The sequence below is a fragment of the Larus michahellis genome, chromosome 17 (assembly GCF_964199755.1).
Source record: "Larus michahellis chromosome 17, bLarMic1.1, whole genome shotgun sequence".
Classification (NCBI taxonomy): Eukaryota; Metazoa; Chordata; class Aves; order Charadriiformes; family Laridae; genus Larus; species Larus michahellis.
Window position 1 is genome coordinate 6,274,170 of NC_133912.1, and position 13,282 is coordinate 6,287,451.

Genomic DNA, 13,282 nt, shown 5'->3' on the forward strand with positions numbered 1-13,282 from the left:
GGAACTGCTGGAGAGGGTGCAGCAGAGAGCTACCGAGATGCTGAGGGAGCTGGAACACCTCTCTTGTGAAGAAAGGCTGAGGGATTTGGGTCTCTTTAGTCTGGAAAAAAGACAGCTGAGGGGGGACCTTATCAACACTTATAAATACTTAAAGGGTGGGTGTCAGGAGGATGGGGCCAGGCTCTTCTCAGTGGTGCCCGGCGACAGGACAAGGGGTAACAGGCACAAACTTGAGCATAGGAAGTTCCACCTCAACATGAGGAGGAACTTCTTTGCTGTGAGGGTGGCAGAGCCCTGGCACAGGCTGCCCAGAGAGGTGGGGGAGTCTCCGTCTCTGGAGACATTCCAACCCCGCCTGGAGGCGTTCCTGTGCCACCTGCTCTGGGTGACCCTGCTCTGGCAGGGGGTGGGACTAGATGATCTCCAGAGGTCCCTTCCAACCCTACGATTCTGTGATTCTATGATTTTATGTCTTGCACCTCCTTCCACCTCTCTCTCTTTGGTTAAGTGCTGAGTTAGGGATGCTGTGCTGCTCCTGCCCCCTGGGGCTAGAGCCCTGGCTGAGTGTGCTTTTCCTTGGCACGACCCCACTTGTCAGCAAACTTTGACTCCCCAGAAGTGCCTGTTTTCGGTCCTCCAAAGGTGCAGAAACAGCGGGGGTGGTCTCCGTGAGAGCTGTTGTATTACAGGGCGAGAGGCTCAGGCTAGGCCCTCTTGCCTGCCTTGAGTAGGATGGAAAAAGCCAAGACAACAGCATTTTCAGACATTTGATGTTGTACCACTGCGGGAAACAATTTCCTGTGCTGTAGCATAAGGGAAGTGATGACGACTGTGCTTGCTGGAGGGCCTCCGACTGCCGCCTTTGTGCTTGTGGTAAGTCAGGGAGTGTATTGAGGAACACTCACACCAGCATAGTTCTTTAATGGGTGCCTGGGTAACTCCTCCACTGGTACAATCAATGTTTTTTTTTCTTTCCCTTTCATTTTTAATTTTTACCCATGGCTTTAGGTTTCTGTTTACAAAAGCTCAGTGGTTCTTTTTGGCTGTGCTCTCTTTATTGGCAGTCTGTCTCCTAGAGACCAGTAATTCAAATCAGAAGGTTGGCCTGGACAAAAAAGGAAGGAATTTCTTCAGTGTTTTTCTGTGGCAGAATTGATGCACAGAGATATGAAGCGACCTAATTCCTGTCCCTGAAGGAGACTGTAGAAGACACAGGGATGGGGGACTCGGGCTTCCTAGCTCTGCCACAAGAGCCCAGAAATGCACAGCTCTCCAGCCTCCTAAGCAAACAGAAGCAGACAACAATGGGTAAAAAGCTGCCTGGGAAGCACTTGAAAATCTCCTTCTGCTCCAAACATTGCATTATGAGGGACTGGGAGGAATTGCTGAGTGACTACGGACAGCAGAAGTCTGGTTGCGTGGCCAGATGTGGCTGGAGGGATGCTGGTGTTGGCGGCTTGACGAAGAGAAGGGTAATGCAGAGAGCGGGGCTTGCCAAGCGGCTCTGAGGAGTGCCGGCATCAGGCTCTGGGCAGGCAGTGCTCTCTCCCTTTGCGTGGGTGGGTGTCCCTGGGGCGGCAGGGCCGAGGGGGCATGCCGGCAGTGCCCGCCTGCTGGCCCCTCTCAGCTGCAGAGAAGGCAGGGAGCAGGGGAAGCCCTTCCTCGCTCTGCCCGGGTACACACTCCCATTGTCCCCACTAACAATGGGGGAGATGAGTGGGCGCTGGAGCCGATGACACAAACCCAAGTGCGGGAAGCAGCTGGCTGGCTGCTAAAGGGAAGCACTGTGTGTGCTGAGGCGACGGCCCCTGCCCTTCCAGCACTGCCAGGGTAAGAGCCAGGGCTCCTGGCAGCCTCCAGCCTCAATGTAGAACCCAGCTCTCTTCTGAAAGGGGCAAACCTGCCTCCCTTTATTTAACTGGCCTCTCTCCAGAGTGAGGAGCTTCCCGCTGGCTTGGAGAACAGGGGACCCTGCAGGCAGCTGCTTCTAGTGGCTCTTCTTCTCCGGAACTATCCGCAGGAACCTGCGTGCTGAGAGTTAACCATCCTGGCCTGATGGTTTCTTCATAAATAAGGAACGCTAATAAACACTTTCCGTTCCTTAAGGCCCAGCACGTAGGAGGAGAAAATTCAGGGAAGCTATTTCCATTTTCTGTAGCTTGCATTATTCATCTCTCCTGAGACAGAGAGGAGAAAGCTAGGCTGGGGATGGGGAGCACAAGTAGAGCTGTGCTCTGTGCCCATTTCTCTGTCCAGCATCTTCCTAGGAGGCCCCTGGACACTTCTCCTTTTCCACACAGGTACATTTCCCCAAAACAAAGGCCTCTAAATTTGCTCTGGGGATCAGCAGCCCCAGCTGCCTGTCTGGGACTTCTAATGCTGCAAAACCTGACATCAGCCCCCATAGGTAGTCCCCTTGATTGCCACCTTAAGGGGTGTGTGTGTCACAGGGTAAGGTGTTCAGCAGGTGGAGGAGGGGAGTTTCACCATCTGAAGTGGCATCTTTTCCCAGTTCAAACTCTCTGTCCCTGTTAACTCTAATATGAAGAGCCCATGGGATGCGGGACCCTCGCAAAAAGGCTGAATACAGGCCCCCGGCCACTCAACCTGCAGGTAAGAGATGTAGATCTGCAAGCTCTAAGCTAGGAGCTGAGTTATCCGTCAGTTGGCAGAGATGATTCTCCTTCCCCCAGGGACGAGTCTCCCTCTAAGCTCAGCAGAGATCAGGTTTGCGGGACACAGTGCAGAAAGCAGCTCTCCCATCCCAGCACCTGTGTGGGAGAAAACCTAGCCCCTGCCAAGCGCCAGCAGGATGCATCGCTGGCTGCAATGGGAGGCAGCGAGGAGGAGGCTGCAGCAGGCAGCCAAGCACTGCTCCCACTCAGTCTGGGGAGCAGATGGAGCAAACTGAGAGCTCTGTGCTTCAGTCAACACCCTCTTCCAGGCTGAGTTCTCTCCTAGTGTCCTGGCTGGCTCCCATAAGGATTTCCGAGTCTCTTGCAGGGAGATTTTAGTGGCCCTGGGCAAGAAGGGCTAGACACAGACAGAGATGGTCACCCACTCCTCCAGTTGCTCGACTCTGGTTGGGCAGGAGAGCTACACTGCTGGGATCTTGCTTGGTGGCTCCCAGATCCCAGCAGGGTGGAAAGGCAGCAGTACCGGGCGAAGCGGGGATTTGCTATGGAGGATCCTACGCTGTCGTGAATGCTCACTGCTGGCAGCCTCCCTGAGAAGCCTCCCCAAGAAGCCTCCCCTCAAGGCAAGCCACCACGGCAAGCAGGTGGGCACAACACCCCCAGTCTGGGGCACTCCTACATGACTGGGTATGAGCACAAAGATGGGACTTCCCGGTAGCCAGAGCGCACAAGCAAATGGGCAAGAATGAAGGGAAGGGAAGGATGTTCCTGCTAGCAGGTATGTTAGTGCAGGGACTGGAGCTGACTCCTCCCAGGCACTTCCTAGCCCTGGATCACTCCCTGTTAGACTGAGGTCTTCAGCCTTTGGGGCTTCTCTGTACCCACAACACAGCCATAAAACAGGTAGAGGCTACCAAGGAGGAGCCCTGCACACTGCAGGCAAACCACTGTGGCAGAGCTGGGGCTTTGTGCCAGCCAGCCGTCTCCTTTGCTAGGCTAACGTGGCTGCTCAAAGCATAGCAGGCCCCAAGCCAGTGCTGCAGCAGCAACCCCTGCCTGTCCCTGTTTTCCTGGCTGTGCGCTGCATGTGGGAAGGAGGGGAGCACAGTCTCCTCCACCCCTGCTCTGTACACCGGTGCCACAAAGCCCAGGGGCTTCATATCTGGGCCATGCTACATATAGCATCCGTGGGGCCTCGCTGGGCTCCCAGGGGCCATCCTGTCTCTCCAATGAAGGGCAAAGCTCTTGTGCAGCCTCCCTTTCTTGTCCCTCAAAGACGGGGTGGGAAGGGCCTGGGTTTGGCTTAGTGCACTGGGAAGCATGAATCCCTTGCAACCCTCCTGCCAGCCGGAGCTCTGGGGCCTGGCCAGCCTGCCAGGCAGAGCGGGGACCTGCAGGGGCAGGCGCTGCGCTGCGAGGCAGGTGAGCGTTTCCATTAGTCACGCCTAGAGCTGTGATCTCATCTGCCAGATCGATAGCACTGATTCTCGGATGCCCTCCTCACTTCTCCGTCCCGTAACTCCCCAGCTCCAATGGCCTTGGAGAGGATACTGGGGGCCCCTCCCCAGGAGCGCTGCCCTCTGGTCTGGGGGCTGGGACCTCACGTCCTCCCTCGCCAGCGATTAGCAGTGAGGGAGCAAATGGCTGCTGGTAGGGACAAGGTGCTTCATGGGCATCCTGCTGTCATGTTTTGAGCAGGACGCAGAGTGTACTGCTGTGCAGTGATTCACGAGCAGGAGGGAGCGGGAGAGACACTGTCTCTTCTTCCCGTGTTTGGGGGTAGGCTGAGGGCAGGGGAGAGATGTTCCTCTTGGGAAGGATGTGCACCCATCTTTCTCCTAGAAGAAGGGCGTCCCCTGCAGCAGGATGTCCTTGGCCAAGGCCAGGTTTTAATTGCTGCAGCAACACCAAACACCCAAGTCATGGTCCCCCCTCAGTGCCTCTGCTCCCAGCCTGCCTCCTGCAGCTACTGGGGATGGTCCTTGAGCAGTGGTGCCACCAACGCTCTCCAGTGGAGCAGGACTGCCCAGATGCCCTGGCTTTCTCTCCAGACAGGAGCTAGGGGCAGTTTGGCTGATCTGAGCTCCTAGGAGTGCTGTCTGTGCCCTGCCTCTGCCTGCTTGTTCGACTGTCCTGCTGCATTGACCCATGCCTGCTGGTATCTGCACCGCTGTGCTGCACTCTGTCTGTTTGGCTACCTCCTTGCCCCTGTTTGTGTCTCTCTACCTGATACCCGCCACTGCAAACGCTGCCTGCCTCCCTCTCCATTTGTCTGTCTGTCATTATTAGATTTTCTCCTCCCCACCCTTTTCTTTTCCTTCAGCCACTGTCTGGAGGCCTCTGCATTACGTGTGACTTAGGGAATGATTTTCTCTGGTTTATGGATGGCAGCCAGACTGCAATCTGCAGTGAAGGGACTATCCAGCTGGAGAACCTCTGCAAGGAGCATCCTGCAAATACCTAGGCAGGATGCTCGCTGCCAGCACTGCCTAGAAACTGCACAATCACGCCTGCCTCCACAGCACCACCAGCCACAGATTTAAAGGGAGCTGAAATCTCTTGCAATGGGACTTGGGGAACTGCATTCCTCCAAAAGCCAATCCTTTGAGCTTGAATTCCCTGGTTGCCTGTGATCACATAGCTGAGGGTGAGGGTGGGGATGTGGAGGAGACACAGCTTGTGGAGATGTGGGGCTAGATGTAAAAGGGACGTGTGTGTTTGTGCGTGCACGCATGTGTGCACATGGTGACGTGCTGCCCCACATCACAGCTGTGTTTGGATGCAGACCTTGTGCTTGCATTTTTTGCACCCTGACAACACAGCAACACGCCTCTTGCATTTGTCTGTCTGAGTTGCATCGAACTGCTTCCAGTCGTGTTAGTGGTGGCGTTCTGTGTTAGTTTGCCATGCCTTTAACCCTGTCCTTAGCCAGCACCATTGGTCCGTACCATCCTCAGTCACCAGTGTAGTTGTGTTGCTGTGCACATGCAGCTGTGTATGACCCCACAGCCTGGGTCCATTCGATACCCAGCTGCCACAACAGACAGGCTCAGGCCTTTGCTCTCCTCATGGCAGCACACCAGGAACCCTGCTACACACTCCCCGAGCACCACGGGCCCCCCGGCCAGCCTGGATGCCCAGCCGTGTTTGGGGCAGCATGCCTGCAGCCCACATAGTGAGAGAGCAGATGGTGCCTAGATTTTGTAGAATTTGCAAAACCCCACTGCACAGCCAGCTTGCAAAACTTCAGCACTCGAGTGTCACCTGGGATCGGGTTCTGCTGGAGCAGAATATGGCTTTTCATATCAACTTTCACAGTGCCAGCCCTTTTTGCCAGGGGGTGTGGGAGGAGGTGAGGACAGGGCAGGCCATCCTGCCTGCCTCTGCTCCTTCCTGGGGTGCCTTGGGACTCAAACCCTCAGGGAGAGCAACTCCCTGATGCTGCCCTCCTCTCCTGTCAGCTCCACCTTGCCTCAAGAGCAGGAAAGAGGTCTTTTGCCAGGCTGCTTTCTGGGTCCAAAGACATTTTGCCTGCGCAGAAACAGCTCTACTTAGCCCCTTCCCAACCATGTGGTCATGGGAGCCTGGGGGGAGCAAGCCCATGTTTGTATCCTCACTGCCACCAGCCCTGGGCCTAAAACTGGTTTGTGGCTTGTGGCCAGTGGCATCACTGACAGAGCTTCAGCTGTGTCCGCCACTGTTCCTGCCACCATTTCCTGCACGGAGACCTGCGTTGCATGGGTCTTTGGTGACTCGGCGCAGGCTGGCCTCGTTGGGCACCTGAGCACTACACGTTTGGGGCGGTGGAATACCTCCCCCCTCCTCAGCAAAGCCCAAGCCAAGCTCTTCTTTCCACTTCCGAAGCACCCTCCTTTCCCCGCAAAACAACTCCCACATTGCCGGGCTGGGGGAGGATGGGGGTTGACAGCTCTTCTGCACAATGTGATGTTCCCATGGCAATGGGGACCTGTCGTCCTTTCCAGTCTGCAGAAAAGGGGAAAGGGCGTTGCAAGGGGGGCAGAGTGGGGGCGAGCGGGGGCGAGCGGGACCCCCGCACCGGTGGCCGAGGGGCCACCCCGGCGGTACCCCCCTTGCCCAAGGGGCTTCCTTCCTCCCCGGCCCCCGCAGCCGGTCCAGCACCCCGGCTTGGCCCGAGCCCCCCGCAGCCCGGGGGCGGGGGGGTCGGTCCCGCAGAGGCAGAGCCCAAGTGTCCCCGTGTCCCCCGCCCACCCCCGCACCCCTCCCCGCCGCCGCAGGGCCGGGGGCCGAGCCTGCGTGACGCCGCCCGGCACTTGATTTGCTGGGTCCGCCCGCCCGGCCCTTCCCAAACTGCGGGAGCGCCGCGCCGCCCACAGCCCCGCCGGGCAGCACCGGCGGCAGCAGCGGACAGCGGCGGCCCCGCGGGCAGCCCCGGACAGCGCCGGGCAGGTAGGGCACGGCCCGGGCGGCCCCGCCGGCGGCGGCGCACCGGCGGCCGGCAGGGAGGGAGGGAGGGAGGGAGCGGGGAGGGTCGGCAGCCCCCGGGCGGGGAGCGGGGGAGACCCTTGCCCCCTGCCCGGCTGGCGGAGATGCTCCGCCCGGCCCCGGCCGCCGGTTCTGGAGGGCGGCGGTCACCCAGGGGGACGCGCCGGGTTTTTTCGCATCGGTGCCGGTGCCCCCCCCGCCCCCGCCGCCCCGCTGCCTCCCGAGGATGGGGACTGCGGCATTCCTCCGCGGGCACGCCTGTGCGCACACACGCTCCCGCCGGCTCCCGCGGGCTGCCGCGCACCGGCCCGCTCCCTGCAAGGGGGCAGCTCGCCCCCCGAGCCCTCCTGCCCCTCGCACACCCAGGCACCCCCTTTTGCTGGCAGCCGCCCGCGAGCACAGCCAGGTTCCTGGGGCTCGTGGTTTCTCTCAGCCCGTCAGGCCGGCTCTCTTCTTCCCCTCCGCCATCCCCACAGCCTGTCTGTCACCCTTAGCTTGTCACGGTGGTAGGGGCACAGAGGTACCACTGTGGCGTGGCCTCAAGCAGGTGGTAGAGACCCTGCCAGGGAGCTTTGCTCTGAAGGGGCTGGAGTCGCTCTAATGCTGCCGTCCTCATGAGTCCTGGCCCTACACAAAGCCCCTGGGATCGTGCAGGGGCGAGAGTCACCTGGCTAGCTCTGCTCCTGGCACCACTGTCAGGAGCAGAGGAGGGGTACAAGGGATCCAAGGGCTCGTGAGCCCAGAGCCTAGAAGATCTGAGCGCTTTTGCATGTAGATGGGGGGAAGCCCCCATCCTGGGAGCTTATTTGCACTGATTTCCTGGAGGAAAACCTGGCTGTGACCTAGATAGTGTCCCAGGGCATTCAAAGAGGAGTGGGTCGGAGCTGGGAAATGACAAAGCGAGGGACAGGGGCCAGTGTCTAGGAATCCAGAAGAGACCCAGTCTCCTCCATCATGCCTTTGCCCCTGTTTGCCACCTCTTGCAGCTTCCTGGCCAGGTTTCAGGGTTGCGGATACAGAGATGTTTCACAACTTAAGAGTGAGCAAATGGGTTTGGTATTTCCTCCTAGAAAATTATATGAAAGACCAAAAAAATGCTAAAAAGGAAAATCCCGCTGGCTGCAGTACAGGCAGTTCCTAGCTCTTCCCTGGATGCTTAGCTAGGCTCAGAGGGAGCAAACTGGGGCTCCGCTCTCCCCTCTGCCAGTCTGGATTCCCAAAGGGGTGGTAATTCACCTCCCCTTCTTGGACCTGGCCCTGCATCTCCAGCCTGGAGGACCTGGAGGAGCAGGGCTCCCTGTGTGTCCTTCAGCTCCGGCATCTGCTTTGCTGCTCCCCCACCCTCTCCCTCCATTCTGCATGTCTGCGGCTGGATTCCCCATGTGGCTGCTTGGCTGGGCTGCAAACCTTTTAATTGATTCCTCTTGACTGGATTGGACTGTCAGCAGCCCTGAGGTTTTGAAGGAACAGCCCGTCCCCCTTACCCACACAGAGGCAGCCTGAAGAGAGATGGGCACCGGGCCAGGGACCCAGAGAGTGGACTCTGCCACCCCAAAATCCTTCGACCTTCTGGTGGGGCAGGCTCAGCTCAGCCCCTGGAGACTTGGAGCCATCCTTCGGCAGTCTTGGCTCCCTGTCCAGCTGCCGTGTCCCTCCTTCTCACTGCTCTTGGCCCCTTTCCCTCACTGCATCGCAATGAGTCATCTTTGCTGAGCTCACCCGCTGGAGCCGCAGGAGGGCTGGCAGGCCTGGTGCCCGCCGGCGCCAAGAAGGGTCCCTCACCTGGCAGCACGCTCCCTGTGAGCCGCAGCCCTCTGGCCGTGATCTGCAGGCACCGGGGCGCATCCTGATTTCTCCTGCCCGTCCCTTGACCGGGCATCCAGCCTGGGCATGAGGCAGAAGGAGGGGAGGGCAGCACACGCAGGCCTTGCTGCAGGCAGCTGCAGGTCTGTGCCACGTTCATTTAATGTCTGGCATGCGAGATCCAGACAGGGAAAAGAGAGCATGGCTGGCATTGCCTGGGGATATGGAAAGGTGATGCTAGCCAGACACACAGTGCCTGATTGCCTAGCTCATTGCAGGGCCAGCTGCTCCCTGCGCAGTGGATCAGGCATCATGACGAGGAGCATGCTATAGAACATCATTTGTGCAAGAAGAGGCAGCCTGCCCGCCTGTGCCATGTGTGTCCATGTCTGCACCACCGAGCACCCACATCTGTGGCCGGGGCAATGGCCTGGCTAACTGCCTCTCTCTTTCTCCCTGCCCAGGCTCCCCTCTCCCCTCCCTGACACCACCGGGCACCTCAGCGGAGAGATGAACCCCACCATCGGCATCGCTGTCATCCTGACAGGTACAGCCTGCAGACACGTATCCCCTCCCTGCTCTCTAGCAAGCTCGGCCCAGAGCAGCCAGGCAAGAGCCAGGAGGCTGCATGGGCGTCCCCAGTGCGTGCTGTCCCCTTTCCAGCCCCTGCTTGCCTCTCTCAGTCCTCCAGGCTGCCCACTGCCAGATGATCAAGGACCTGAGTGCCTGCCTGCTGGGCCAGAGCCTCCGGGTGGACTGCCGTTATGAGAACAAAACCAGCAACCCCCTGACCTACGAGTTCAGCATTACCAAGGACAACAGGAAGCACGTCATCCACAGCACCATCAGCGTCTCCGAGAACATCTACCGGAGCCGAGCCAATGTCACCATGCACAAGAACCTGGTGTGCCTCTACCTGCAGAGCTTCACCACCAGTGATGAGGGTGTCTACATGTGCGAGCTAAGGGCCACCAACGACTACACCGGCAACCAGATAAAGAACATCACTGTCATCAAAGGTGAGTGGCGCCTGGCCTCAGCCCCTCCTAAGCACTTGCTCCTTGGCTTCGCGGGGCCAGCAGAGAAAACCACAACCCCCTGTGGTGTTTCTAAACACTTCCAGAGCCCCGTAAAAGTTTCTGAACACTTACATGCCCTTCCTACTGCAAGCAGAGCAGTCAGCCCCGCAGGTGGCCTCACTCTGCCCCGTCTCAGACTGCTTACCCCTGCCTCTCTTGGGCCCCCCTTCGGGCGCATTGCCCTGGTGTCCTCCCAGAGGTTATGCTTCATAGCCAGTCCCAGCAGAGGGCACAAGTCTGCTGGTGAAGGACTGAAGAGGTATGTGGTCCGGAGCCGGAAAGCAGTGGGGATTTTCCACACTTATGCCTGGCAGCAGCAGTCCTCCGGTTGCAGAGCCCTTTGTCTTACCTGCTGCCCATCCCCTTGTCACCTCCATCAGGCACAGGCAGGGCCATGCTTCCTGGGGTCTCTGTGCCCCCAAAAGCTAGATGGGGGCACATGGTGGGAGGGGAAATAGGCAAGCGGCCAGGATGTGACTTGCTGCGTTTTTGTGGCGGAGAAAAGGCAAGAAGCTGAGTTCCAGCGTACTGCTTATAACCCAGCCTAATCCCTGTTCCTGAGGGATTTCATTGCGGCTCTTCTCTCCCTCCCTGTTCCCTGTCCTTACAGACAAACTGGAGAAATGCGCCGGCTTCAGCCTCTTGATCCAGAACACTTCGTGGCTCCTGCTGCTTCTCCTTTCCCTGCCTCTTCTGCAAGCTGTGGACTTCGTGTCCCTGTGAAAGTAAAAGCACACACACACGCACGCACGCACACACTGAGTACCCCAGCAAACCCACCTCCCCCGCCAGAATGCAGCCCTTGGAAAAAGAAGCTGAACCGTTTGGAAGAAGTGAAACGTCTCTGTGTGTTATCTCTATATAGCCGTATATCTAACGCTAACCACCATCCTGTGCCGAGACCCGCCATCACACGCACACATGCCCTGCTCTGAAGCATGGTGGCTCCGCTAGGCAGCGTTGCTTCTCCCATCGCATCTCCCCGCTCAGTAGGCTGGCTGGTTTGCTCATGCTGGGAGCACTGGAACCCCAGCCCCGCCCAGCCCGCTCCTCCCATCCCTTTAATTTTCAGGGTTTGCCCGTTCTCAACTGGGGAAAGAGCTGGACTGGCAGGTAAGAGAGAGATGATGCGAGAGCGTGCGGAGGGGTCCCCATGCTGCCTGCTGTGCCCACAGCTCCTGGAGATGGGGCTGTTGGCATCCCCAACCCGCCCTGCCCACTAGCCAGGTGACTTCCTGATTTCTCAGCCTGCTCCTCTCACCCTGAGGCACCCAGAGCTGCCGCGACTGGGAGGGGACACAAGGCAAGTCCTGTCTCAGAGCAAGCAGGGAAGAGGCAGAGGGAGCATGGGATGATGGTGGGCTTGGCCAGGCTGGGAAGAGAAAAGGGAGCAGGTCTAGGAGACACCTGTCAAATGCCCCTGGCTCCTTAGGGCTCTTCTGGGGCCCTGGGAGGGGTCTCACTGCAAAAGTGCTTTGGCAACAAGTATTTCCTAATGTGTTTTTTACAGCTGAGCTGGAAATGAGGCCTCCCCCAGACGTCATCTGGTACCTTTGGGCTGCCCAAGCCCGAGACACCACTTGCTCTCCCTGGGGACCAGCCCTTAGCTGTGACGAGAGAATTGCTGCCAGCACCCCCTCACAGCGGAGGCAAGCAGAGCCTCTCTGAGCTAGCCACAGCCCTGCCTTCACCCCTGCTCCCCTCCCCGAGAATCCTGGAGCTGGAACCAGCCAGGCTGGTAGGAAAGGGGCGCCCCTGTGGGAGCATGACCCCAAGGTCTCCTCTAGACTGTCACTCTGTCATCCCTGAGGGGACATTTGGGGACCCCATTCCTTCCTCGTGGCACACGTCCAGGTGCCTGGCTCTGGGTAGGCTCAGCAACCTTCCTCCATCGCAGTCTTCCTTCAGTCCTGCCATGCCGCTGGGAGGAGCCCAGTGTGCCCCCTCCCTTTCAGCATTTCCCTGTCTCCATTTAAGAGCAGAAAAGGCCCTAAGGGCAGCCCAGCTCTTGGCCACCATCTCAGTAAGGCCAGGACTTTCCCAGAGGTCAGCGAGAGCGGGGAGAGGGACACCGAGGACAGCCCACCTCTGCCAGCCCAGGAAAGAGACCTGCTGCACCCTTGTCCAGGGGACGGCACGGGGCAGGGGAAGATGCAGGCAGGAGCACCTGGGTCCGTGGGGTGAACCCCAGCCCCGCTGAGCTACTCATGCAGCCTGGGCTGTGCCACCAACAGCTGAGAGCGATTCACAGCAGCTGCTCCCCACTCCTTGCTCTTATCCAGGCACTGCGAGCTGCCTCCTACCCCCATGCCCGTTCCCTGCCCGTCCCTGCCTGCTTGCTTGCTGTCTAGTGCTGCTGAGGCCATGTATAGCCGAGGTCTGGCTGCGTCCAGCTCCCTGGGCTTGCTGGTGAGCGTCGGGGCAGGCGCAGAGCCCAGCCGGCAGAGCGCGGATGCGTCTCGAGTCTCATTTTTTTGTGAACATTTGTAGTTGTTTCCACAGCTTGTTGTAAAAGAAATTCTGTTAAGGGGGAAAAAAAAGAACCCTATGAAAAGCAACAACAAAAAAAAAAACCTATCCTCCAGGAGTGTTCCTCTGTCTGCACAATAAAACCCTAGGTTGTGTGTTGGAGCCACGGCCACCCGTGTGTGCGGCGGTGGGGCAAGGGGCTGTGGTGGGGCTGGGCTCCAGCCTGTGCCCCCAGGCTTCCTGCTCGGGGCGGGGGACACCCTTTGTGGGCAGCCCCCACCGTGCGTCCCCCCAGGCCTCCAGGAGCCCGAGTCCTCTGGGAGGGAAGCAGACAGGGACAAGACTGGCCTTCTCCGGGGAGGGTAACCCCCTCCTGCCTGCCTGGAGCATAGACCCCTGTGCCCATGTCCCTTAACCCTATCCCTATCTCCCCCACTCCATCTCAGAGGCCCTCCCTTTGCCCCATTGTGAGCTCAGGGACGGGGCTGGCCACCATGTCATCAGGGGGGCAAAGCAGGGTAGGTATGAGTGGGCACCCCAGGGCCGGTCCTTGCCCAGCCATCCTGCTGGGAGGGAATTGCCGGGGCTGGGAGTGCATGTATGAGCAGGGCTGGGTGTGCGCTCGTCTCTCAAAGCTCCCAGCCTTGGGGCAATGTGCCTGTCACGCCAGGGTCCTTCCTGCGCGCCCATGCCTGCGTGCTGCCCCTGGGGCTGCCAAGGGCGCCCACATCCTCTAGAGCAGCTGGAGCAGCCATGCACTGCTCCCTGCTCAGGGTTAAGATGCCACCCTGGGACCTGGGGACCATGGGGCATGCTCACCCTTGGGTTTGG

At 59.1% G+C, this 13,282-nt stretch overlaps 1 protein-coding gene across 1 annotated transcript; it reads left to right on the forward strand.

The window, feature by feature from the left end:
- The first annotated feature begins 6,890 nt into the window (after window positions 1-6,890).
- THY1 (Thy-1 cell surface antigen) lies at window positions 6,891-12,613 on the forward strand. Its single transcript, XM_074561088.1, has 4 exons — window positions 6,891-7,064; window positions 9,368-9,450; window positions 9,587-9,922; window positions 10,593-12,613. The coding sequence occupies exons 2-4, from the start codon at window positions 9,414-9,416 to the stop codon at window positions 10,703-10,705; spliced, it is 486 nt and encodes a 161-aa protein (XP_074417189.1). The 5' UTR covers window positions 6,891-7,064; window positions 9,368-9,413; the 3' UTR covers window positions 10,706-12,613.
- Window positions 12,614-13,282: the final 669 nt, after the last annotated feature.

Bases quoted from the DNA above. Each gene is read 5' to 3' on its own strand.
- THY1 (XM_074561088.1), top strand. From the start codon at position 9,414: ATGAACCCCACCATCGGCATCGCTGTCATCCTGACAG. The intron at 9,451-9,586 runs GTACAGCCTGCA...TGCCTCTCTCAG, and splicing joins CATCGCTGTCATCCTGACAG to TCCTCCAGGCTGCCCACTGC. The intron at 9,923-10,592 runs GTGAGTGGCGCC...CTGTCCTTACAG, and splicing joins GAACATCACTGTCATCAAAG to ACAAACTGGAGAAATGCGCC.